This window comes from Patiria miniata, unplaced genomic scaffold (genome assembly GCF_015706575.1).
Source record: "Patiria miniata isolate m_02_andy unplaced genomic scaffold, ASM1570657v1 HiC_scaffold_24, whole genome shotgun sequence".
In the NCBI taxonomy this organism is placed as follows: Eukaryota; Metazoa; Echinodermata; class Asteroidea; order Valvatida; family Asterinidae; genus Patiria; species Patiria miniata.
Genome location: NW_024037063.1, coordinates 11,900,428 through 11,925,776, shown reverse-complemented (window position 1 = coordinate 11,925,776; position 25,349 = coordinate 11,900,428). Strand labels below are relative to the sequence as shown.

Below are 25,349 nucleotides of genomic sequence, written 5' to 3'. Positions count from 1 at the left end.
AGTAGCCTATTACCTTGACGTTTTTGTTGAGGGAAACTTGAGAAAAATCATACCATCACTCGATATAGACTTCTCTGCATCACTTATCCAACAGTTTGCAGAGATATATTCTTTTCCAGTATTATTAGTCAAGTTATTACCTGACCAAACAAATATGTGCTGAAGGTAACTGTTGTTCTTTATCTGTTTTTTTTTTCCCCGCAGAACTTCTTGAATACAGAATTTTAAAAGGTTGATGATGGATGGTAGGTATATTGACAAAAGATTTCATTCTGAGAACGTCAATTCTCTCACAATTTTCTCGGTGACATTACATTGAGTCACATTTTTCAAATATTTGCAACAAATTTAAACACTAATTTATTACCGTATTTTGTGAAAGATCAGATGAAAGATTTTTTTAACTGACATATCGTCAAGTGTACATGCAAGATAGAATAAATTGATTACTGAGTATCGACAAAAAACATACTTTATTCCTTTGCAATCCTTTGTACATTGCAGTTATTTTGATGCAAATTCTATCTGCATTGCACAGTTAACTTAAAAAAGTCAGATCCAGGATTTCCTAAGAGCGATGGTTTGGGTTGGGTGAAGCGTTGCAGTAAACGCGTAAAAAGTGAAAGGGGTAGAAGTAGTGAATCAAGATTTGCAATATTGATTACGCTATGCACGGAACTTTTGAGAAAATTCGGATTGTTTTCATCATGGGTCATTCCAGGGGAGGTGACGTTGTGCAATCTAAACCACCTTGGATGCGCTCCTGTTATTAACAGAATTATCAAAATTTACGACCAATCATCTTTTCAATATTTTTTTCTGTAATTGATATCAACAGAACAGCAGTTAGGTTCCGAACTTCGGAGCTTGGTCGCCAAGACGGTTCAATACAAGGCCGCACTAAAATCAGTAAAGGTAAACAAAAAGAGTTTTTGCTTAAAATAATTCGTTTGAACATAACCCCCATTATTTAATCTTCAAATTTACTTTAGCTTTCTCAAAAACGATACAAATGGGGATTCGCCGTGCATGGGCGTCGCGAGGGGGGGGGGGGGAGAGAGGGGGCGCTTGCGCCCCCCCCCCCGGAAAAGCAAAAAAAAAAAAAGAAAAAAAAGAGAAAAAAGAAAAGAAACAGAGGCTCGAAGTCATAGTGGTGTAAATTTAATGGGTTGGGGGAGGGGGCAAAATGTCCCTACCCCCCTTAAAACTGATAAATCGAGAATATGTTGAGAAATACAAGAATTTTTTGGGGAAAAATATGTTTTGCCCCCCTCTAGAAAAAATCCTGGCGACGCCCATGTCGCCGTGCGAAGTATTCATCCAAGATATTTTTAATTCACGATAATTGACAGGTCGATAAACCTGAGAGTGGTGGCACAGTGGCAGTAAGAGAATCACAACCAATCGTAGTGCACTTCAACTACAACATTGCCAACAGTCCGATAGTAGGTGGAAATCTCCAGGACAGCTATATCAACTATTCGTACGGTATGTACACTTCAAAAATACTGTCACTTCATTTAGAAGCACATAATAATGATATTTTACAAAAATGGAAGTACCGGTCAACTTCAAGGTGGCCATCGCACACTTGTCTCCAAAATTCAAGAAAAACATTAACAGAACGTTGAGATGTTTCGCTTACCTTTCATTGCCTTGGTGTAAATACATTTCTCAGTTCAGCAATTCTAAGGACTGTACTTGGCTATTAAATTGGCTTGACTCCACAGTTATCTCGTTAAGAAGATGACGTTAAGACAATCCATCAATTGTGCATTCTTGAAAATACAGATAACAACGGAGCAAAAGGCGTTGCTATCCCCCCAGACCCACAACAACACAAAGTATTGACAGGCACGGGCCTAGAACAGCTAAAAGAACAGGAGGACAAAGAACCCAAAGCAGATGGCCAAGACACAGGACAGATCTCAAAAAAGCAAGACCTGGAACTCAAGGAAGACGGTCGAGAAATAAAAGATACTACGGTGAAGGAACTTGCGGAGAACGTTTGCAAAGAAGAGCATACTGTCCAGGAATGCATTGCTGCTCCTTGTAAGTAATAATTTAATTACGCGTATTCATCGAGCGCACTTACCATGAAATGTCGGTTCTACATCATTGTTATATACCGGCTCCTAAAGTAATAATATGTATTGTGCAATTTTCAGGCGCAAAAAGCAGGCTACCAAGCAATTGGCAGCAATCTTGCTGCACGTGCTGGACCCAAACCTGCAAGCATACCCACATATCTTGGATGTGTGTGTGCTCCTGACTGAGGTATTGTCAATTTACCTTGGCCTGTCCCGTCATAAACGACGAGTTCGACGTCTTTCACAATCATTATAGCATGTCTGTGAAGAGACTAAACGCCTAAAATTAATGGATAGCAGAGCGTCAGGAGGGTGCGATCCTGTGCAACTGTTCCCCACGTGATATCTGAGATCGCAAACGTAGCCAGGTCTCGCTTAAGGACGTCCCTGAAGCCCAGCCTAGCGCGACCACATTGGTGTGGGGCGCCAACCAGTTCACAATAGAAGATGTCCTTAGAAAGATGTGACCAGTCCAGCGAAAGTGATGCACTCTCAACATGGTACAACATATCAGTTGTTCCAGTGATCTCGAGGATGGAGGTGTTCCAGGACGCAATCATGCCAGGAGATGCCACCTATGGAACGAAGGCAACAGAGGTGGGATGACCAAGGCTCGCTGAGGTAGAGTATAGGGCACTCAGTAGGCAAGCCGTGTAAACCCGTATCTTCAGATTGATGGAAAGGTCCCGGCAGAGGTTAAAAACTTCCCAGAACTGTGCTTGCGTCGCGGTAATCCTGAAGGGTCAGGAAATGCACGGTGAAGTAGTGCAGAAAAGCAGATTCTAAACAGGGTTGGAGCAAGCACACATTCCTGTATGATACTTTGATGAAAGACGAACTTCCTGAATCTATCCATTATGTTGGACTGTAGCTTTCATGTCCCCATGAAATCCAATCAGGATGGAAAGAAAGGTGTCTGAAAGCCCATATACTTCAGGATGTCATTCAGGCCTGACCGATTCACGAGGTCGAATGCTTTCGTCAGGTCGATGAACACAACATGTAGATAGCGGGCGTTGCTGCTCAACACATTTCACCAGGATCTGTCATAGAGAGAATACCGCATCAACAGTAGAGCGAGATGAGAGAAAGCCGCATTAACTCTCATGAAGGATCTTGTTTGCAATTATGACCTGCAGCCTAGGCAGTAGCACACGGGAGAAGGCATTGCCAGCTAAGCTCAGCAGTGAGATACCCCCGACTAAGTTAGTGTCAATTAAACACATCACAAGAAGTAGACATCATGTGAAAACATGGTGTAAATGATCATTGTGAACCAATGTTAAACTTTGATTTTTGATTATTCAGACAAACAGGAGAAAGGAGACTGGTCTTTTATTGGGATGCGAGTTGTACGTGGTCCGGACTGGCAGCAGGGTGACCAGGATGGAGGATGTGGGTGCGTTGGAACGGTGGTGACGGTAAAAGACGCAGAGAGCAGTAAGTAAATGAACATCGATCTTTAACCGAGCAACAACCTTCAGTTTTATGAACATCAATGTTAAGTGTTAATTTATGTGGCCAATCCTTTTGTATCGTCTTTTTCACGGGATCAAACCAGGACCGTGTTCGCCAGCCTTCTTCTACGCAAAGAAGTTGCGATTCATGTTTAAAAGGTGACATCGCCTGTTAAAGAAACACTACCAAATTTGATACGTCTCAGTCAAAAAAATGTAAACCACCACTTCTTCATTCTTTTGAATAGTTTTTATGTCAGTGCTATATGGTCGTTAAGGCAATTTTGTCTAAACTGACGTTTTGTTGCATGTTATTAAGCTATCAAAAAGTTTGCTTCTCACAAAAAAAAAGGTTTTTATCTTTTTAATTATACTAGAAATTAACTAATTAACAAAGGACCTTATTTTTATTTCACATTTGTATTCTTTTTATAAGGTCGCTAATTTACGACATATAGGCCTACGGTTAAAAGTATCTAGCATGATAAGAACCTTTTGTTTATGATGAGAAGCCCGCTGTTTATTACCGAAAAAAGGTCGTTCTGTTTTACATGTGATCGACCAAAGGCCGCTCACGGATATAAAACGACCTTTTGTTTCATACGGCACCTATTAAAAGTATCTCCATAATGCGTTATTGACAAAAGGTCACTATTAATAAACGGATAACGACCTTTTGTTGCAAACGACACCTTAGGGTTTTGACAACAATAACTAAGTTTTCTCAGAGAAAAAAAAATGGTTAAAAAAATATTTAGTTTATTGAAAAAATTGATATAAATCTTCCCAACTAACATATTCAGGGTGGTTGACAGATTGTTTTATAATGTTCCTTGACCACCAAAACTTCAACTGTATTTTTTCAAATTCACAAAATCTCTTATAGCACTGAGGCGACGATATGGTTTCAAACAATGTTAATACATAGGAATCTTTTTCAATTTAATTTGTAGAATCTAGAATATGGGTACGATGGGACTCTGGTATTTTGGCCGAGTATCACGGCGGAAGAGAGGGCCACAAATTTGATTTGCGGATATTCGACAACGCCCAAAGAGGTAATCACAAGACTGGAAACATAAACTTTTAAACACACGTCATTAGGACATACCATATTGTTGTTTGCTCTAGTTTCTTGGGAGTGCATTGTGAGGCAAACTAGTAAGAAGAACAAGCCAGAATATAAAAATTCAGCTCTAACACAGCTCGTTATTTTTTTCACGAGTTACGAACAAATATGGTTCTTAAACAGGAGTTAAACATCCACGTGTTGCATGTGATGGCTGTCTGGAGAATGGTGTTGTTGGAATCCGATGGAAGTGTCTGCAATGTGATGACTACGATCTCTGCCACAGCTGTTACAACGAGTGCAAACACGATCTTGATCATCCATTTATGAGGATAGATGAACCTGGTGTGCCTGGGTAGGAGCAATACAATATACAAAATCTAGATTTCTGACATTCGTGTCTGACATACACAGGATCGGCTTGATTTGAGAAGTTATCCCGATATCTTTTTTTATACACAACATGCAAATATGAGAAATGTTACGAATGGAGACGTCTCTAGTTTGAAACAGACGCTAACAAATCGTACAAAGTAAGGAGATAGGTGGCCAAATGTATCATGGAATAAGCCTGATCTCTCAAGCAACAAAAATAATGTCAATGTAAAGGCCTGTCAGCCTTCAGCTATAAACCTGTCAAACTTAATTACCAAACGAAACGCCTGTAATATGTGATATGATTCTTCTCTTAGGATCAGGACTACGTGCCATTTTTATGCTCACAACGATGAAGTACTTCTCTCTTGGGCCTGTTTCAGACGTCGTGCTTATGCTGCGTCGAATAAAATTGAGTTTATCACGACGTTAGCATGACATAAGCGCGGCAGTGGTCTCAAACGTCGGAATTAATTACAGACGCCTATTCATGTTCATGCCAATGCACCACCAGTTTTTTCCCCGCATGCGTCCCGGACCAAAAGATTCTGAAATCGTACAGACGACAGATGGCGCCATTCCTCACCCGTTGATCAGGTGAAAACAATGTCACATAATTTCCACAAGTTACAGACGACCTAAACTCATGAACAATTCTGAGAACATTAAATGAATTGTACAATCATGCTGGAAACAAAAACCAAATCCGCGAAAAAGTTCTTCCAACCCTACGTGAATCAATCCAAAATTAAAAAATATTTTCCCAGTTTTCCTGGACAAATTAAAGACATTGCCATATAGATAAAGAATAGATGAAAATAATGATATCATTTCCGAGTTATTGCGAATTGGACAGCTCAAGAAAGAAGGACGTATCTGTCGACCTGTGTACTTCCCCCCCCCCCCCGCTGACCCCATTATCGCAGCGTGATTTTCGGCATGGCGCAAGCTTGGCCAGTGCTCCAGTGGACGGCCCAACATTGGCCGTCCGTACACGGTGACATCGTTTTTGACGACGCGCGGTTCGTACATGTAAACTTACGGTCGGAAACTTCAAAAACAACACTCACATAACGAACGCAAACCTATTTGCAATAACTCGTAAATCCTGTAATAATATTCTTTAATATCTCATTCAAATTTTTGGGGAAACTGGAGAACATTAAAAAAATCCCAATTTAAGTCGGCCCTTTTTCCGATGATTGCATGGAAATGGAAAGCAAACAACGATCAAAAACTACATTTTCTTTTTTCAGATGAAAACTGATATGTCTTTCCTCTCCGCCGCGCTACCATTTCAACAGTCACTGGTATTAGCCGAGATTTTGGCGCATGCGCACAAACTAAGTGGAAGGGATGAACTGTCACGTCGGTTGCCAGATGAAAACTGATATGTCTTTCCTCTCCGCCGCGCTACCATTTCAACAGTCACTGGTATTAGCCGAGATTTTGGCGCATGCGCACAAACTAAGTGGAAGGGATGAACTGTCACGTCGGTTGCCTGGAAAAATGGTTCAAAACGTCCAATTCGGATTTTTTGGGTAATCGATAGAGCTTGGAAATATCTTTTATTTGATGAACATAATTAGCGGCTACGTCATTCTGACGTAATTAACGCTAAACAAAGGACGGAAGGAGGTTTTTCATTGTTTGTGCCCGGCAAAAGGTCGTAAGCGTGCAACTCTAATGTAACAAAAAAATGTTCCAAGCGCCCTAACGTCCCACTCAAGTGGGTACGCAAAGCCAATTTTGTTCCCGGCAAAAGGTCGTAAGGATTTAACATGCCCCTTAAGCGTACGTTTAAGGCTTTTGAAGGTCCCAGTAAAAGGTCGTTTGCATAAAAATTGAAATAACTTCAAAATTTAGAAATATTTTGACATAAAAATGCACCCTGTTATTTTATTCATTAACAAAAGTCATCAGTCAAAATTTCAACCTTTCGTGATTTATTATCTAGAAATTGCAGCACAAATCCTTTCAACTCGATTATCTCCAAAAGTGCTTTTTTGCGTGCCTGGGCTGCAATACGACCTTTTCCTTGTCACACGACGTGAGTCGAATTTAAATACATCCAACATGGCGGCCCGCGATATTTTTTTACGTACACATGGGCGTATTTCGAAGTACGTTGAGTTGGAAGTCAGGTTCTCGGACTTTATTTTTCCTTATAAAAAAATCCTCCAAACCACATATTGGTATAAGAAAAATGCTCCAAATGACTAACAAACCTTTTTAAGAGAAAAAAAAAAGAAGCAAAGAAGAGGAACGTAAAAAAAAACATTCAATGGGAATCGAACTCACACCATCGGATTTGTAATCCGATGTAGTATCCATGACACTACAGCAGTGATCGATCGATGCGATAGTTTTAAATAGTATACTATTGCCTATATAGGGCTCTCCAGCATAATTCTATTTATAGTAGCGAGCTTGTGGTATGGAAAAAAAATCGCTGGCGGCCCAACAGTTGCATTACAGTTGCATGAAAAAAAACCCGAATTTTGCTCCAGCGGGTACTCCTTCATCAAGTACTTATTTTCGGAGGAAAGCTATACTGGTACTGTGTGCCTTATTTTAGTACTTTTGCAGTCAAGGCCTAGCTGATGAAAACATTTAATTCGCTAATTCCTCATCTACATATGGAAGCACCCCTCTATTAAAATTCCCATAGACACCTACGCAAAATGCTCATACTTCAAAATTCTTTTTAAAAGAGTCAGAACTCTCACAGGTATTCAAGCTGCACAAAAAAAATGATGATCAACATGTTAATTTCTTTTCAATTTTTGGTGGGTTGACCATTGACCTTTTGAGAACTTCTTACCCAAAGAAGACAACCCTTTTCCCAAAGTCGAAAAGTAGACACCTTGAAAAACGATCCCTCCACCGTGACATGGCAAAATAGCGCCAGTTTTGAGCCCAATATCTGCTCAGAGTTGGAAGCCCCAAGTCCGGGCCAGAGGTTCATTGCCATAATCTCTTCGATTCCCCAATTTCATGGCTCTCAGAACTCTCGCTCCTCGGTGGATAGGTTTAGACCTATTTACATGTGTCCACCCCCATAATTCTTGAACATTTTCCACTTAAGTCGCCATATTTGTTGATGCGTTTGTTAGTTGATTATTTCTTAACTCGCTCACACATTCGAGCACGCGCATTCCTAATTATGAACAGGCCGGCCAACTTCAGTAGCACGACGTTTGAAACCGCGCGTCGTGCAGCTACTGCCGTGAACATCGTTTATACACACGCAGCGTGTGTACGAGTATAGAAATAATCAACTAACAAACGCATCAACAAATATGGCGACTTACATTGACAATTTTCCAGAATCATAGGGGTGCACACCTGTAAATAGGTCCAAACATACCCGTCGAGCTCATGAATTAAAGTTATACCATCAAAATAGTATATTTTGAAAGCCATAAAATTGGGGAATTGAAGAGATATGGTAATGAACCTCTGGCCCAGATTAAGGGGTTCCAATTCTGAGCATTTTTGATGCAATTGGACTCGAAACTGCTGCTATTTTGCAGTCTTGTAGAAAGATCGTTTTTTTAAGATGGTTCAGTACTTTTCCGCTTCGGAAAAAAAGGGAACGTCTTCTTTGGGTGAGGATTTCTCGAAAAGTCAATGGTCAACCCACCAACAAATTGAAAAGAAAATGAAAAATAACATGTTGATCATCGTTTTTCTGTGCAGCTTAAATACCTGTGAGAGTTCTGAATTTTTGTAAAAGAATTTTGAAGTATGGGCATTTAGCATTTGTTTCTATGGGAATTTTAATTCAGAGGTGAATCCATAGGCAGATGGGGATTTAGCGTAACGTTCTCATTAGGCCTTCACAACAAAAGGACAACAATGAGGCACTTCACAGCTTTCCTGCAGGAATAGGAACTTGATTAAGAAATACCCGCTGAAGCAAATTCGTTTTGTTCGTGCAACTCTATTTTGATTAAGAGCACAAAATCACGTCTTTTTGTGACTGTTGCATACAGTGGCGTAGCCAGGAATTTTCAGTGGGGGGGGGGGGGGGGGGCGCTGGGGGGGGGGGGGGCTTGAACATTTCATGGGGGGGGGGCGTCATGTAGATCAATGACATTTTTTTTAGAAACTCAAAATCTCAGTGGGGGGGGGGCCGACTGGGGGGCGACAAGGTTTCATGGGGGCTGTCGCCCCCCCCCCCCCCCCCCCCCGTGGCTACGCCACAGGTTGCATGGTCCGCCATGTTGGATGTATTTATATTCGACCAGGCGTTTGTAATTAAGTTCGACGTTTGAAACTACTGCCGCGCTAACGCCATGCTAACGTCGCGCTAAAGTCAATTTTTCGACACGGCGTCTGAAACAGGCCGGAAACAGGCCTCAGAAAATTCAAGTTGTTTTCCTATTCGACACGGCATAGACATGACGTCTGAAACAGGCCTGTTAGTTTGTTTCTTCTCTAGAAAGACCCACTGAGGAAGCTACTCAGTCCACTTTGTCCCTATTCAAAGATTACCTGAGGATGATAGATGAATGAGGGTTCTACATCAGTTTTTAAATTTGCTTTATTTGTTTCAAAATCAACTGAGACGGTGAATCTTGTTTTCTCCATAGTGTTAAGGTACCTTGTCGCTTGGGCGCCACAAGATTAAAAGCCTTCGGAATTTTTCCAGGAGCAAAGGTTGTTCGAGGGCCCGATTGGAAATGGAAAGACCAGGACGGTAAAAAAAAATGTTCACGCATTTCCATATCCTTCACGTTTAAGTTTTATTCTTTCATCAGGGATCGGAACAAAACACTGAAATATAAGTGAAATTAAAGTTATGAAACAATACTGTTAAAGTGATCAATGTAGGCAGGAAATAATAATGTGGCAGAAAATACACGTTCACAAAATGCTCATTGCCGTTAATTACGAGATGTAGAGAAGTTGTAATGATTTTCAAGTACTTCAAGTGAAAGTTGTTATCTCATTGTTTCCGATACATAGAACAAAGCGTTGGAACTGTTACTGAAGTAGAAAATGTTAAAGGAAAAGATGGCGATAGCCCCGGAAGTTCCTATCGATCTTTGGTGAGGGTGCGTTGGCCTGCAGGAAACTCCTACAATTATCGATGCAGTTTTCAGGGTAAAATGGATTTGCAGTACTTCAAGAAAGCGAGCAACGGGGAATTCTTCATCGATCACCTCCCAGTGCTCGGTATGTTACGTACAAATTACAGTCTCATTGTACGTGTGCTATAAAACTGTGCTTAACTAACGTAGGCTCAACGAGCATTCCAGTGATTTGCATGCTGCACCAGTGCATAAAGTTAGACGCCGCTGTATCTTCTTCCTTTCTTCTTTCTCGTAGTTAACCATATGGTTGCGAGGGTGAAGCTTGGCTGGTTGTCAAGTATATTAGCTAATCCGATTACGTACTTAGACGCTGTAACAGGGCAGTGAAACACGTGAACCCCCCCCCCCCATGGCCTTTTGAACGTTGTTTCTCAGAAAATAATTATGCTAAGTATGATTGAAATGTTAAATTATATCGAAGAAGAAATTCTTAACTTCATGTCAGTGAAAAAATCGCCGTCATCGATGCCGAAACCTCAATACTGGTTACGGGAAAAGCAGACCTTCAAGTCTGGAAGAAAACGTCCCCAAATCTATGTAATTATATCAATTTCTAGAAGTTTACAAAAGTTGTTATTTCACGAGTAGTTGAACAGTTATATCATCTAAGTATATTCCGAATTATAGCTTAATCTGTTGTTGCTAACGCTTGTGTTACAGCTCGAACTATCTCTAAGGGAATGTCGACACAAATCTTTTCCAACCCAACCCACTTGCATGGTTTTCATAGCGCCGTAGGCGCTACGGTTGACCGATTTCGGCCTGGCACAGCACAATAACGACGGGTATATTAGCCTATTCATTAGCGTCACCTGGCGTGACTTGCGTGGGTCTCGGTATAGACCAATGGAAGCCGGCAAAAAGGGTGATATTTATTAATTAATAACTCGTGAAGAAGGCTTTTATGCAAATTTTTAATGCACATCATAATGGAAAAGAACCTTATTAATATTTGTGAGGCTTGAAAAGATTGACAAACATTGCTAACGCCAGTGTTACAGCTTTCAAATGTGCACGTAGCCAGGCCTATTTTTTCCAATTTCAACAAAAAGTAAAGAAATTATCACAACGATTTTTAGCACATACTTGGATCATTATTTGGGAAATAAACCCTGAAAGTTGCATGAAGATACGATCTTCCAAACGGGAGATATTATTTTTTAATGATTTCGCCCGCCAACGTGTACATGTGTGTGTACATGTAGTTTCATTCAAAATGAAGTGCTACGTAACCTTTAGAAATCGCCCTTCGCAACCACGTGGCTGTAGTGGGTTTTTAAAATGTTATACTCCTCCAACCCCTTTGGCCGATTTCAGTCCAAGATGGACAGGATATTCCACGAACGAGACACTATATCGGGGCGTGGGGCTGGGCGGGATCCAATATTGGGTTTTTTTGGGGGGGGGGGGACAAAAGTCGCATTGTAAACTTGAGTGGTATTTTCACAGAAAATAAGAAAATGCTTTTTCACCCGTCTACACGCGACTGAATTCAAACTTTTGGTCAGCTATCAGTTGAATCGCTGGAGCAGTCCTCATATAACGATGCACACAGAATTGGGTCAAAGGTTCACCCAATGGTCAGTAGGGATCAGCGGTTTTTTTTTTAATATCTAAAGAAAGTGCAACGTGTACATATTACCATGAGCTCAATCATTGAAGCCTAAACTGACCCATCCATATCGGTTATGCCTAGGAATGATAATTACTATGAAACTCAATACCCGTTCTTCGACAGATGCAACAAAATGCCGTCCTTGGTTTGCAATCGGAGACAAAGTTCGTTTGATGGACATCGACTTAGACAAGCTCAAGGACCTTCAGCAGAAACGGTGTGGCTGGATAGAAGAGATGAAAAATGTAAGTTAACAGAAAATAGACGTTCAGCTGACTTATTATCTCAAGTTTGTATCTTTTTCACGTCCCTTAGATAATCAAAAACCACGAATGTTCAAGGTTCTCAATGACATTAAAAAATGCGAAAATTAGGGAATAAATGAGATGCAACACTATGTAAATGATTTAATAAACAAAAAGAATATAACTATCTTTTTAAGATAGGATGGTATATAATAATAAATGTGTTAGTACACCATCACTCACTCGATCACTCATCCGCATGGACAGCATTGGTTCGTCGCGCCGATCTCCTGTGCCCGCGTCCCACTGCCTCATTCTACATGCACACCATGTGAATCAAAATATTATCAGAAGCGTTTCGACGTTTTGCACAGTAGCCTATTCTGTATAAATGAATACAAAATTAAAGTGCTTGCCTTTTTTCAACAGCAGATGGTAACGCAGGAAAATTGATTGCTTGATGTGTTTACGTCCTATACATGTAGATTTAGGCAAAATACTTCCAAAACAAGCAAATGATTTGTGAAAAAAACGAGGAAAAAAACAAATGTCCAGCTTGAAAATCAACCAGGTTTACAGCAGTGCTTGTGATAACCTGGTAAAATACATTTTCACCATTGTGTCGAAACAGTAAAAGTCTGAGTATTGTTGGAATATTAAACGGACTTCAAAGTAAGCATTCGACAGCTATTTAAAATCAATGGCTATTTATTTTTTTCCCTTCAGTTTCGGGGGAGAATTGGCAAAGTCAAGATGGTCGACAGTGAGGGGGATGTTCGCGTCAAATTCGGCAGATCCCTCTATGCCTACAATTTCCGCTGTCTGCAGAAAAAGACAGCTGCAGATTACGTCACCAGAGGTTTGATACTTTACACGATTTTGGCTCTTTTAGAATAAAAAAAAATCATTCAAAACGATTTAACCTCAGCTTCCAAATAATTGTAAAGGGTGAAACGATATTGTGCCGCTCTTTATCTGCTATCCATTCTTTATATAAAGATGGGTGCAAGATCAGTACTAGCACCGACCCAAGTCTGGGTTGCGCTCGGTCTGTATCTAAAGGAATAGCGCATACGTGTACACTATACATGTCATAAAGAGAGAGAGAGTAACATCACTATAGAGAGAGTTACATGAGGGTACGACATGAGGGTCGCACTGTTTGGAACCAAAATGGCGGATTATGCGTCTGTTTCAGTGCAGATATATAATTTGTACTCAATAGTCGCACGCTGCACTGTACACATAATGAACGACCATTATGGTTCAACAGTCTGAAGTGGTCGCAACTCTCTCCATATTCGGCTCTGACGCATACAAGGGCGAATCCAGGGGGGGGGGCCAAAGGGGGCCATGGCCCCCCAAAAAACAAAACTTTTTTTTTTTTTTATGTGACGTCGCAATAAAGGTAGGCAATGAGTACACCACCATCTTTTCCTCAAAAAAAATTGGTTAAAGTGGTCAGAAATTGCCTCAGATTGCACCACAGAGCATCTAGAATCCAAAGTTTTTTCGGGGCCCTTAAGCGGGCCCCAAACCCCACGCCGTAATCTTTTGACCCACTATTTTTGGGGACCAAATTTTTTTTGGCCCCCAAAAAAATTGTGTTCTGGATCCGCCCTTGGACGCATACCAATTGGCACGCCTTCATGCGTCATGACCAACATGTTAAAATCGTTATCCATCCTCCCATAGCTACTAAAAGAAATGATCGAGTCTTCGAAATTTGGTTACTTTGAGTGGTCAAGCTGTTTATGGTATAATGCATAGTAATGATGTTACGGAGACGAAGCCTGTGTCGACTAGTAGCTGATTGTTGACGTAACTAACGCATGCGCATAGCATGTGCTAACGTCTTTTGCCTGACGTTGGTCAAAAGTTCATCCCAAAACATTTGGGTCTTGGCGAGCGGCTATTGATGCAATCGTGCCCTGTGGTCCCTGTGGCACCGCATTCAAACCATCCTGCGTTTTGTTGAAGTTTTATCGAATTCAGGTATGATCACTTAATCACAGATCTAGCCCGAACTGGCTCTGAATGAGCCGATTTAGTCAAAACGCATTATTGGCGCAAAATACGCAGATACCTTGTGAGTTACGCAACAACTTGTACGATTTTCTTTGATTTTTCCCCAAAGGTCCATACACGGCATATGTTAATCTTCTGATCAAATCAGCGGTAACTGGGGACACCAGTAAAGTGAAGGAGATAATTACAGACCATCCTGATGCGGTAAGAAAAAGGAAAACAAAAACAAACAATTTAATTTTGTTTCAAACTATAGGTAATTAGTAGCTTGTGATTGTTTAAAAACCACAAAGCAATTTTGATAAAGGGATATTACGGCCTGGAATATGCCAAATTGGGCTACAAAATGAGTTTAAAACAAAATGATATTAATGGAAAGAGCATTTAAAAATAGAATATATACGTCCACACAACCATCAAATTAGGCGTTTTTGTGTAATTCTTGCGATAACAATGCGAGAACGAATTTTGGTTGTCACAATTTTGTCTCGAAAAATCGAGCTGTTTAAGGCTAGTTGTGATTCCAGCCGTACAATGTTCGCCTTCTGCAGCCTTGTAAAAAACGATATTTGGGCATTGCTGATGTATTAATTTAATGTGACACACGCACAACGTGTATCGTACATTGAATAGAAACTTCAGGAAAAACGCATGCGTATTCTGTCGTGTCCGATATAAATACCAGAAAAAATCAACCGGCTTTTTGTTTTCGTTTTCTCGAGAACGGTAAGCCATTAGGTTAGTTTCCCTTGTACTAGACCCTTTAAATAGTATAACTAAAAAAACAGTCCAAAGCATGACATTTTGGGGGATTTCATGTCGTAATATCCCTTTAATTTGTTCAATGATACTAATTCAATTTAATAAATTTGGTGAATAGTACTCAAAACGTGTAGTCTAGTAAGCCTTAACCGTTCAGGCAATCATGATTTTGCTAATTTACTTTTAACTTTATAAAACCCTTGATATAAAAAGAAGAAACAAAATTCCACGCTAAATATCCGAGAGAGGGTTTCAATTATTTCTGTTTAAGTTTTCAATATACATGTAAAGACTAACGCCATCTAGATGAGCTGCATTTGATAGAGAAGTCTGCATTCGTAACTAATTGATAAACAAGTTTTAAAGTAAGTCGTTACACTAAATTCTATCATTCAATCCAGGTATTAAATGAATTAAATAGTTTCCTATTCGTTAAAACGAGGCTCGCAATACTATTAAACGGCCACCCTTTTTTTATTTCCAAATGATTACAAATTCCAAAGGTACACTGCGCTTGGTTCTTTTAAAATTTGCCGTTTTTGGTTTCGTTGTTGGTCTTGTCGGAGCAAATTTCAAAAATCGAGTTGTTAAACGTGAGTTCAGTCGCACGTGTTTCTTTGAAACGCGTGTCTCTTTATCTGTTTTGCAAATATTATTGGCTAAATATTAACAATCGCCCGCTATTGTTTTACGTTAGGTAAATTACCTCAGCTTTTACCAGTGTAACTTTCAGGAAATTTACTTGCGAGCGCTTGGGCTGCGGTGTCTGATGCTTACAATATACGGTAAACTGGTGCTTCGCATGCGGTGTGGAATGTGTATTGGCGCATAATTAGTGCTACTTGTAGAACTTGCAAAGAGAAAGCTCTGTAGTATTATGCAAACACAGGCGTATGGTATCATGGCACAGAGGTTTGGCTCAAATTCCTCGTCCAAGGAGATTTTTCTGCGGATGGAAATGCGTATGCGAATGCCACAAAATTGATTTAACCCATTTTTTTTAAAGGCTAAACATCCGAATGAGCAGGGCATAACTGCGCTCCAAGTGGCTGCACATCTCGGCCATTTTGATGTTGTGAGTGCTTTGGTAGAAGGCAACGCTCCTCTCGAACTAAAGGATGGAGATGGAGATACCGCTCTCGCTTTTGCTGTGATGGGGTAAGCTGTATATGCAGCCTTCGTACCAGTTAATCAAACAGCACAATGACCATTTACATGATCACCTCGGTTGGTTGACCATCGCAGCGGTCATAATCGGTCACACTGAGCACTTTGAGAAAAAGTACACACGTCTGATGGCAAACCAATAACGGTCCAGTAAAAATCTTGCCACTTTCAAAACTACTACAGATTAAGTATTTAACACAAAGCCACGCGGTCTGCAAGTTCAACTTCAACTTGCAGTACACTTTCTTGAGGCCGTGTGCTACAGCTATGCATTATCACTTGCAAAGAACAGTGTGTTATAAATGCACGGATTCCCTCGCGTATACTTACCTGAATTTAACAAATAATATAGTTTAACGTGATTTTTCAATAGAAACAAACCAGATGTTGTCCAGTACTTACTGCTCGTCGGAAGCAACCCAAATACATACGACGAACATGGAGTAACTCCACTCCACTTAGCCGCTGGTCACGCTAACGATGCATGCGCACAGGCACTCATAAGTTCCCAAGAACAACAGTTTGATGTGAATAGCCAGGTAAGTTATAATTATGAAGTTATTATCACAAACAGTTAGTATAAAGGTCAATTTCACATAAATACTCAGTAAATACTCGATTGTGTATCAGTTTGATCGTCCTCGCTCCAGTGGCGTAGCCACGGGGGGGGGGGGGGTCGGGGGGGGGGGTCGTTTGGCGACAGACCCCCATGAAACTTTTTCGCCACCCCCCCACTGAGATTTTGAGTTTCTAAAAAATTATCATTGATCTACATGACGCCACCCATGAAATGTTCCAGCCCCCCCCCCCCCCCCCCCCCCCCCGCTGAAAAATTCCTGGCTACGCAACTGCCTCGCTCATTTGTTATGCTTATTATAATTATGATTATTTATTCGGCATTAAAACAAACAAGCAAACAACCAAATTACAAAATACACACAAAAAAAACCAAGACCAAAAGCCAACGACATAACATATGTCTCTAATGACAAAACGAACAACCAAATTTTTGTTGCTCTACTAACGGATCCTACACACAGGGAAGAACGACTCTGCCAAACTTTTAGTTGAACCCCAGTCATACATTACGGTTTTGGAGCTACGGATCTCCACGGTTTAAAATTTGTGATAAACCGTGGGAGTACCGTATTCATCCTAATGCTAGGTTCATGCAATCCCGATTTTTAAGCCGAATCGCCACGAATAGCAATTCTTGAGTAAATCGGGGATGGTTCATGGCTGCCTCGGGATGATTCTGCTAGTTTGGTGAAAGATCGTGAAAGATCGGGAAGCGCCCCGACAAATTTGAACATGTTCAAAATTGTTGGGGTGATTCGGGAACTAAATTCAATTCTTGGTTTATTCTGGTTGTATTCACAACTAATTTCGGAATGTGTGACCCTAGCATTAGTACCTCATTGCAGCCTAGCCACGGTTCTCATCCATGGGGAGCGGGACGCCAAAAAATGTTATCTGTGCTGAAATGTAGCCAGTTTTTTTTAAGTTTAACCTTTATGTGCACTCCTTTGGGCTTCCATACATTTTGCACTAAATTTAGTCGGTCACCGTTTGCAGACGGTGTTGTAATTTTGCAATTGTGCGTCAGGAAGCCAGACTGACGGAGCGATGGTCGTGTATAATTAGCTCAATATACTTCTCAAGCCTTATGGCCTAACTGAGGTCAACTCAAGCTGCACTCTGAAGGATATTTTGAGAGTTTTAATGGGATCGAAGCGTCATCTGCAACATCAGCAAACTTTTGAAGAGAAAAAAAAAGTTGGTACAAAAAAAAAAACGCGTCGCCACACCACATTTGGGGCAAGCTCCATACCAGAAACCGGAGACTTTTTGGCCTTATCACGCATCAAACCAGTTAATCCGTTCAGCGCATTTGGTACGACATGTGGAGTTCAGAACAGTCGTTCATCCTTCCTTATGTGTAGGATCCGTGCCCTACTGAAAAGTGAAAGGGAATTGTTTTGTCACGTTATGTGGTTTGCATCTTACGTCGGCAGGACATCGATGGAGACACACCATTGTTCATCGCAATTGGACTTCCGAGGGACAACAATACTATGATAGATTTGTTGATAGAACATACGACAGATGACGGTCTGAGATTGACGAACAACGATGACTTCAACTCCTTACATTTTGCAGCCTTCCATGGGAAGAAACAGTACGTATCTTTTGTGTATTCTCAATTAAAGAATTACAATTCATGACGCTGTATGCCAGTACGACCAGTTGCGTAATTGGATATTATTAACGGGTGGAGGGATGTATTCCTACAAATGTACCATTAGGGAGACACGTTGTTGTAATTTCTTCGATAATAGGGAGACACCGGCTTTTAGGGAGACACATACCTGTCTCCCTAATGGCGCAGCCCCCCTTTAGAGGCAAATTTTTGCCGTTGCAATTAGGTTATATTTGTTGCTCGTGGTCTAATTAGTAAAAATACCGAAATTCGTGGGAAAAAAAGGGCAAGGGAATATTGGGTTAGGGCACATTTAAGTTGGAAAAATGTTGTGCACAAGTCTATGGGAATGTCTCCCAAATGACCCATTCCCCGTAATAGACCGCTTGCAGACGCGATCGATAACTGACGCGCGAAGGTGCGCGACGCCATGTTGTGGGACAAAATGTGCATAGATAGAAATACGCTTGTCCCACAACATGGCGTCGCGCGCCTTCGCGCGACGATTATCGAACGCGTCTGCAAGCGGTCTATTATTACTTTTATTCCTACAAATGTACCATTAGGGAGACACGGGCTTAATAGGGAGACACCTAGGTGTCTCCCTATTGGCGCAGCCCCCCTTTAGAGGAAAAATTTTGCTGTCGACATTAGGTTATATTTGTTGCTCGTGGTCTAATTAGTAAAAATACCGATATTCATGGAAAAAGGACAAGGGAATATTGGGTTAGGGCACATTTAATTCGGAAAAAATGTGTGCACAAGTCTATGGGAAAGTCTCCCTATTACCCCATTGGGATTGCCCTGGGGCATAATAAGCTGCCTGACCTCATCTCATTCCATTTGCAATTCAGACAAGAGAGGGGGGGGGGAGGGGTGGCTTAAATAGATTGTGTACTCTAATAAAGGGAAAAGCTAAATTCAACAAGCCGGTTACATAATTTTTAGACAGATGCAAAGAAAATCATTTACGGAGAGATCCATTCACGAGCAAAAGACATCACATGACATTTTGTTTCTTAACCAGATTTTGCGAAGCAAACATTTTCAGCGTTAATCAGCTCCAAGAATTTTGGTCCCTGATCCTGGTCGTGTTTATTATAGCGTTTCACTCTAGTTTTAATGTAAACACGGCGTTTGCTGGAACCATTTACATGTACACACAATAATATCAAATTGATTTATGAAACATTATGTTTTCTCCTTTAGTGCCGTCGAAAAAATTCTGCAACGTTCACCATCAATGATCAACTTAGTGAAAAATGACTGTTTTACGGCGCTGCACATCGCTGCTATCAACGGCTATACAGAGATTGTAAAGACACTTCTCAAACAGGTTAGATTCATATCATGCAGAATGTACCTCATTTTGAATACGCGCAATTCACAATACAATGTCATGTACAGCGAATGAGATTGATGCGAGTCCAGGATTTCAGTGAAGGTCGTTTCTAATGATCGCGGTATCCCGTGTTGTGACAAGAAGGCGGAATTGCAATATTGGTTTTGAAAGCGTTGGCAAGGTACGATGTTGTAGAGCTGTACATGGTCGGTATTTAACAGGGTCGTGGGAAGTCGGCTTTCCCCCCACAATACAATGCGTTATTCCCTCGATTTAAGCCCTGAAGCGACGGCTTCGCGGTATTGTGAATTGCCTGTATTGAACACTGCTAACCGTATTGAATTTTCCAAACCGAAATAATGGTCAACTGTTCAAAATTGTTGATCTTTTTCAGGGATGTGGTCCATTACAAGTAAGAATTTTATGCTGGAAAATGTCCAGATGCGTACGGTTATATTTTTTTGTTTTTTGTTTCATGAATGCTTGCTTGTACCGAAAAGAGCGTCCAGAAAGTCACAAAAAATCTAGGCAACGTTTAACAACTTTTAAAGACCAGATTTTTCAACGACGTTTGTGTTTCAGGAAAATTGCGACATCAGTGCTCGGACAGCGAAGGGGCAGACAGCGCGAGATCTCGCTTTTGAAGAGAGCAAACAAGAGTGTATAGACTTACTGGATGCTGTGTCAGGTGGCAAGAAAAGAGAAGATATAATGGCAAAATAGCGTATACAGGGTGGATCAAAAAAAAAAAAAGGAACCGAGATATTATTGCTAATTGGAACAGAAGTAGGGCACATGTGAATCGAAAGGAGATATCCTCTGTTAGGGTTGAATCTCCTCTTTAAAATGACACCCTGATCTTGTCATTACGTTCACGGTTGGCTGAGCAGTGACCAATTTTATGAAAGGGTCTATTAGAGAATTGCGCCACTTTTTCAATTGTGGTTTTTGTGGTGTCATTTGGCTATTTGGCTAAGGCTATGGTTGCCAATCAAGGCAGGTGGGGGAAAAAGAGATTTTCACTATGAAAATAATTGTTGACAACTTTTCCAAGGGTTGTTGACAACACAAGGAGTCCACAAAATATCGTTCCCTATAGTAGTCGTTCGCTATGGCGATATTCAGCCAATTATTTGAAAAACAGGTGCCAAAGATGGTGTTCATAAAATACTCAAATGATCGATAGCTTTAAGTTTAAAAACAGGCACTTTATGATGATTTGTTGTATTTCAACAAAATGATATAGTAATGATACAAATTAATCACAATTTCTTCTCATAGTAATGGAGTGTTTTATGAATCTAAAACATACAACTTAGATAAGTTAAATATAATCAGTATATTACGCGAAATCAGCTGGTAACCATATACAAGTAAAATATTGAACACATTCACTTTTAATCGTAGTTTTACATTGAAAAAGTAGAATTTGCGCTTAATCTGAGTAAAAAGCAGCTATCATCTTCAGTTTGAAAGGTGATTGCTTTTCAGCCATTTAAACCAATTTACATGTACATGACTACCTTCAAAGTACTTAGTTTTTCTTTGGCTAGTTCTTTAAATTCATCGCCACTTTACAGTACTTATCTTTAAATGACGCTGATTTAAATTACCGTCTTTTTAATTTACATATCATATATGCCTGAAGTGTAGAACAGTGTTGAACATTATCCGGATTTATGATGTAGGCTATAAGACGTATAATTGTTTGATCGTATTTGAAAAGTTGAGCATATAACGGTATTACTTTCGGTTGCATTTAAATTTAGTTTTTCTGCCATTTTATACGTTTAAATGGTTTACCTTTCCTGACATCAATAGATGTCATACTATATAGGCCTAGGTTATTATCTTTATCATGTGTGTATGTCCTAAAATGCTCTCTTAATTCCTTCCACTATGGCATCTCAGGTGTCTCTGGTCTAATGTACTAAAGCCTATCCACTGAAATGTGGTACAATAAAGAGGTCGCTATAATCATTGACCATTCAATGTATTTAATGTGAAAAAATATCTCTTGTTACAACTTACTCCAAATTAGAAGCACAAATTAGTATTTCGTTTGTTATATTTCCTCACGTTTCGGATTGTAGATTTTAGCTCCAATTAATGAAGAGTCACAAACTGTGGAATTAGAGTTCAGAGAAGAAACTGCCAAATGTAGAAAGTCATATATATAACTTCAAGAAGCTAGATCTACAGACATGTTAACCCTGCAGTGCTATGGCCACGGGACCAAACACGCCCCTTCCTCTTTGGACAGGATCAGTAAAATGGTGAAAGTATGGAATGAGGAATAGGGTTGCGGAATGGTAATGGGAATGTGAAATGGGACTGTTGAATGGGAATGTGGAATCGGAATGTGGAATAGGAATAAGAGTCTGGAATAGTGGATCTGACATTTGAACATAGACATGGGCGTCGCCAGGATTTTTTCTAGAGGGGGGCAAAACATATTTTTTCCAAAAAATCCTTGTATTTCTCAACATTTTCTCGATGTTTCAGTTTTAGAGAGGGGCAGGGACATTTTGCCCCCCCCCCCGTTACCCATTGAATTTACACGTACACCATAATGACTTCGCGCGTCTTTTTCTTTTATTTTTTTCTCTTTTTTTTCTTCCCTTTTTTTTTGGTTGCTTTTCCAGCGGGGAGGGGCAAGCGCCCCCCTTGCCCTCCCCCTCGCGACGCCCATGAAATAGAATAATAATATGTGATCATGCAGAGAGAGTAATTCAAGAACAGGGTCATACATGGGCCATTCATCATAATTGTACACGTTAGTTCATCATTATCAAGCCTTGCGGTTTATCCTTATCATTGAAGAATCAAGCAACCATTTTGTCTAAATCCTGTCCTGCTTTGCCTTACAGGGTGGTTAAAACATAAGGGCAGTCCACTTTGAGATTCATTTGAACCTATTTGTAAAGCTATTTTAAACGTTTGATTAGTAGCTCTTAAGCATAAGTGACGAAAACTCGTCACATTTTATCTTTACCAATGCATACTTGGACATAACAATTTGAAAAGACCGCGCTAACAATGAAGCCTATTTTAACATTTAAAAGGGTAACTACCGTAACATTTGATTGTTCTGTAATGTTATGTACCAATGAACTCAAGCCTACAGCTCCTTGGAGAGTTGATTCTTAACACTGACATGAATAAACGGACAGCCTTAATCAAAGTTGAAAGATCAAAACATTTTGTTGGAAAGGTTTCTAATTTTTGTGATTTTTTTTTATTAATTCATGTCTTTTATTCATTAATCATAAATCAACAACAACAACCAAAAGACATGGAGGAAACCTAGAACATCATGAACATGAAAGACGAATCAAAAGAAACAGTCTAAATGTCAATGAAGCAAGGAACTAGAAATTAATGTAGAAGTAAGAGACAAATTGACAAATTAAATAATTAACAATTTAGCATAACAAGAAAAGCATAACAAGAAAAGCATAAACCAGGGAATAACGATTGCTTGGCTAGGTCAAGGGAATATTGATGAGTGGGATGGGCGATGTGAAAGAATACCTTAATCTTGAGAATCAATCCAAACGGGGCTGTATTTTGAGTAGAAGATTACGAAGGATGAGACCAGTGCTGTTTTTGACAGGTGAGTGGTGAGTTGCCGTATTTCGGTTTTTGTCATCAGATTGAATAGGGAGCGGATTTGTGTTTTATTGTTTTCGTCTATGAAGCCTCTACTTCCTATTTCCAAGGCGATGAGTTTGGAGTTGAAACCTATCTCACGCAAATCTCGTGTTAGGTTGGCATATTTTTGCATTTTGTAGTCATGGCTTTTAGTTATGTTAGTTTCGAATGGTACCGTTAATTCAACTATGGTGATGTCTTTGTTATGTTCGTCTGTTATGACAATGTCTGGCTTAAGTGTGGTTGGTAGTATGGATGGCGGGATGGTATTGCCGCCAGGAGCATGTTTACCATCGAGATCGGCAAAGAGTTTGCGGTGAGAGCAGCTGTTGTACATTTTGTCTAGGGATTTACAGATTTCCAGTAAAACATTGTTGTGGCGATAGGTGTAGCGGCCTTGATTGAGCATTACTGGGCAGTAATTGGGGACATGTAACAATGTTTCCTTGGATGTGCAAAGTGTGCACTTGGGGTCAACTGACTTACCCCAGAGGCAGAGATTGGTATTGACTGGTAGAGTATCTATGATTGCATTGAGTCCAAAGCGAAGAATTTTCCGAGGTAAATTATACATTATTGATTTCCAAGTGATGTTGGATTTTTCCGTTTCCATAAGTTCTAGGAGACGGCCTTGTTTAGCAAGGGATTTGATTTTTTGATCCCATGTATTAGCAATGTCCTTTGCTACGGATGACTTGATGACTGTTTTGAGTTTGTGCAAATGTTTTCCCGGGCTATTGTCTTTGGCCGGTATTTCCTTCAGAGCTTTTTGGAGAACGTTTTCTGAATAGGCAGTAACGGAACATTTTCTAGACCAGGATGATTCGCGGTGTAGTTTGGAGTCTAGACATTTGTTAACCATATTGTCTCCTTTGATTCTTGTGGAGGCATGAGCTAGGGCATGACATTCTCTGTACAAGAACGTGAGTGATTTGATCCCTAATCCAGAGTTGGAATGGAGGAGGGAATTGGTAGCACTTTTGGGCAGTCCTCCCCATTTTTTCAGGTACTTATCGATGTTTTGATCGAGTGTGTTTAGATCAGTTTTAGTTATGTCGTGAACAGTCAGGCAGAATCGTAGTGAAGAGAGTAGGTAGTTACAATACACCTTTAGTTTGTACTCATCACGGATTTTAGATTCATCTATTCTGTTAAGATACGAAATAATTTTCTGCTTAATGTGGAACATTGTGTCGCGTGCTTTCCCACTGAATGTTATTATCGACCCGAAAAATGAGTGCGGTTCATCTTTAATTGTTGGGATCAGAAAATCGTTGATTTTGAAGATTTTTTCTGTAGGCTTGCCGCTGCAGAGAGACAAGGATTTGCACTTGCTGGGTTTGAGAATAAGATTCATTGATTGAGCTCGAGACACAATGTTGTTGATTATACGTTGGTGCGATTTAACATTGGTGGTTATGAGATTAAAGTCGTCGGCAAATGGGGTACAGATGAATTTAGTGTCATCTATGGTATACCCAAAACGTAACTCTGATTTGATGTATTGTACCAAATAAACGTCCAATTAACATAGAAAAACACTAGGACAAGACTGATTTTATTATTATTATTTATTCGGCCAACAAATGAACAAAAGTACAATGACAATGCAAATATATATCATATAGTAAACAAAAACTGGAAATTGAAAAAAATATGACCAGACAAGACTGATGGGACTGAAGGATGCGAGAAGGTATGGGCCGGGCTGGGGGTTGTATTCAACTAGTGATTTATAGTGATTTGTATTCAACTTAGCATAATATCACTATTATTGCGACATTTACTAAGCTTTTTTGACGCATGGTTAAAGGGTATACTCTAAAATATGCTGAGAAACTATTGTAATGAGTTAACTAAGAAGGTTAAAATTGCTGTCATTTGTGAATTTCCTTTATTTTGAAGTAGAATTTCTCTTTGCCATAAATATAACAGTGTATAAACTCAATTTACCAATCAGATACCAGGGTTCACTGTATGCAAAGTGTGGCACACTCGCATGTTTCTATCGTGCTTAAACATAAAGTTAGGGAATTTATGGTTCCGTCACTACATGTATACTTAAAGTGAAACCACCCTCGCCCAAACAAGTGGTGGGAACCGGAGCTCAAACATGATTGGCACAGGCAATAAAGACCTCATTTTTACAGGGCTAGGTAATGTTAATTGATGCAGTCTTTAATACAACTGTCCCATCTCTAATGACAGTTTGACATTTTTTTAAAAGGAATTTCCATGATTTT

The 25,349-nt window shown here is 40.1% G+C and overlaps 1 protein-coding gene across 1 annotated transcript; it reads left to right on the top strand.

Moving 5' to 3' along the window:
• Window positions 1-238: 238 nt before the first annotated feature.
• LOC119731969 (E3 ubiquitin-protein ligase MIB2-like) lies at window positions 239-20,205 on the top strand. The gene is made up of 17 exons (XM_038205309.1): window positions 239-245; window positions 839-915; window positions 1,353-1,488; window positions 1,792-2,052; window positions 3,399-3,530; window positions 4,501-4,605; window positions 4,800-4,971; window positions 9,590-9,696; window positions 9,966-10,175; window positions 11,832-11,953; window positions 12,680-12,812; window positions 14,091-14,185; window positions 15,750-15,901; window positions 16,284-16,449; window positions 17,926-18,089; window positions 19,320-19,446; window positions 20,035-20,205. The coding sequence occupies exons 1-17, from the start codon at window positions 239-241 to the stop codon at window positions 20,173-20,175; spliced, it is 2,307 nt and encodes a 768-aa protein (XP_038061237.1). The 3' UTR covers window positions 20,176-20,205.
• Window positions 20,206-25,349: the final 5,144 nt, after the last annotated feature.

Coding starts and splice junctions, on each gene's coding strand:
- LOC119731969 (XM_038205309.1), top strand. Junction 11,954..12,679: donor GGATAGAAGAGATGAAAAAT/GTAAGTTAACAG, acceptor TTTTCCCTTCAG/TTTCGGGGGAGAATTGGCAA. Junction 19,447..20,034: donor TAAAGACACTTCTCAAACAG/GTTAGATTCATA, acceptor TTTGTGTTTCAG/GAAAATTGCGACATCAGTGC.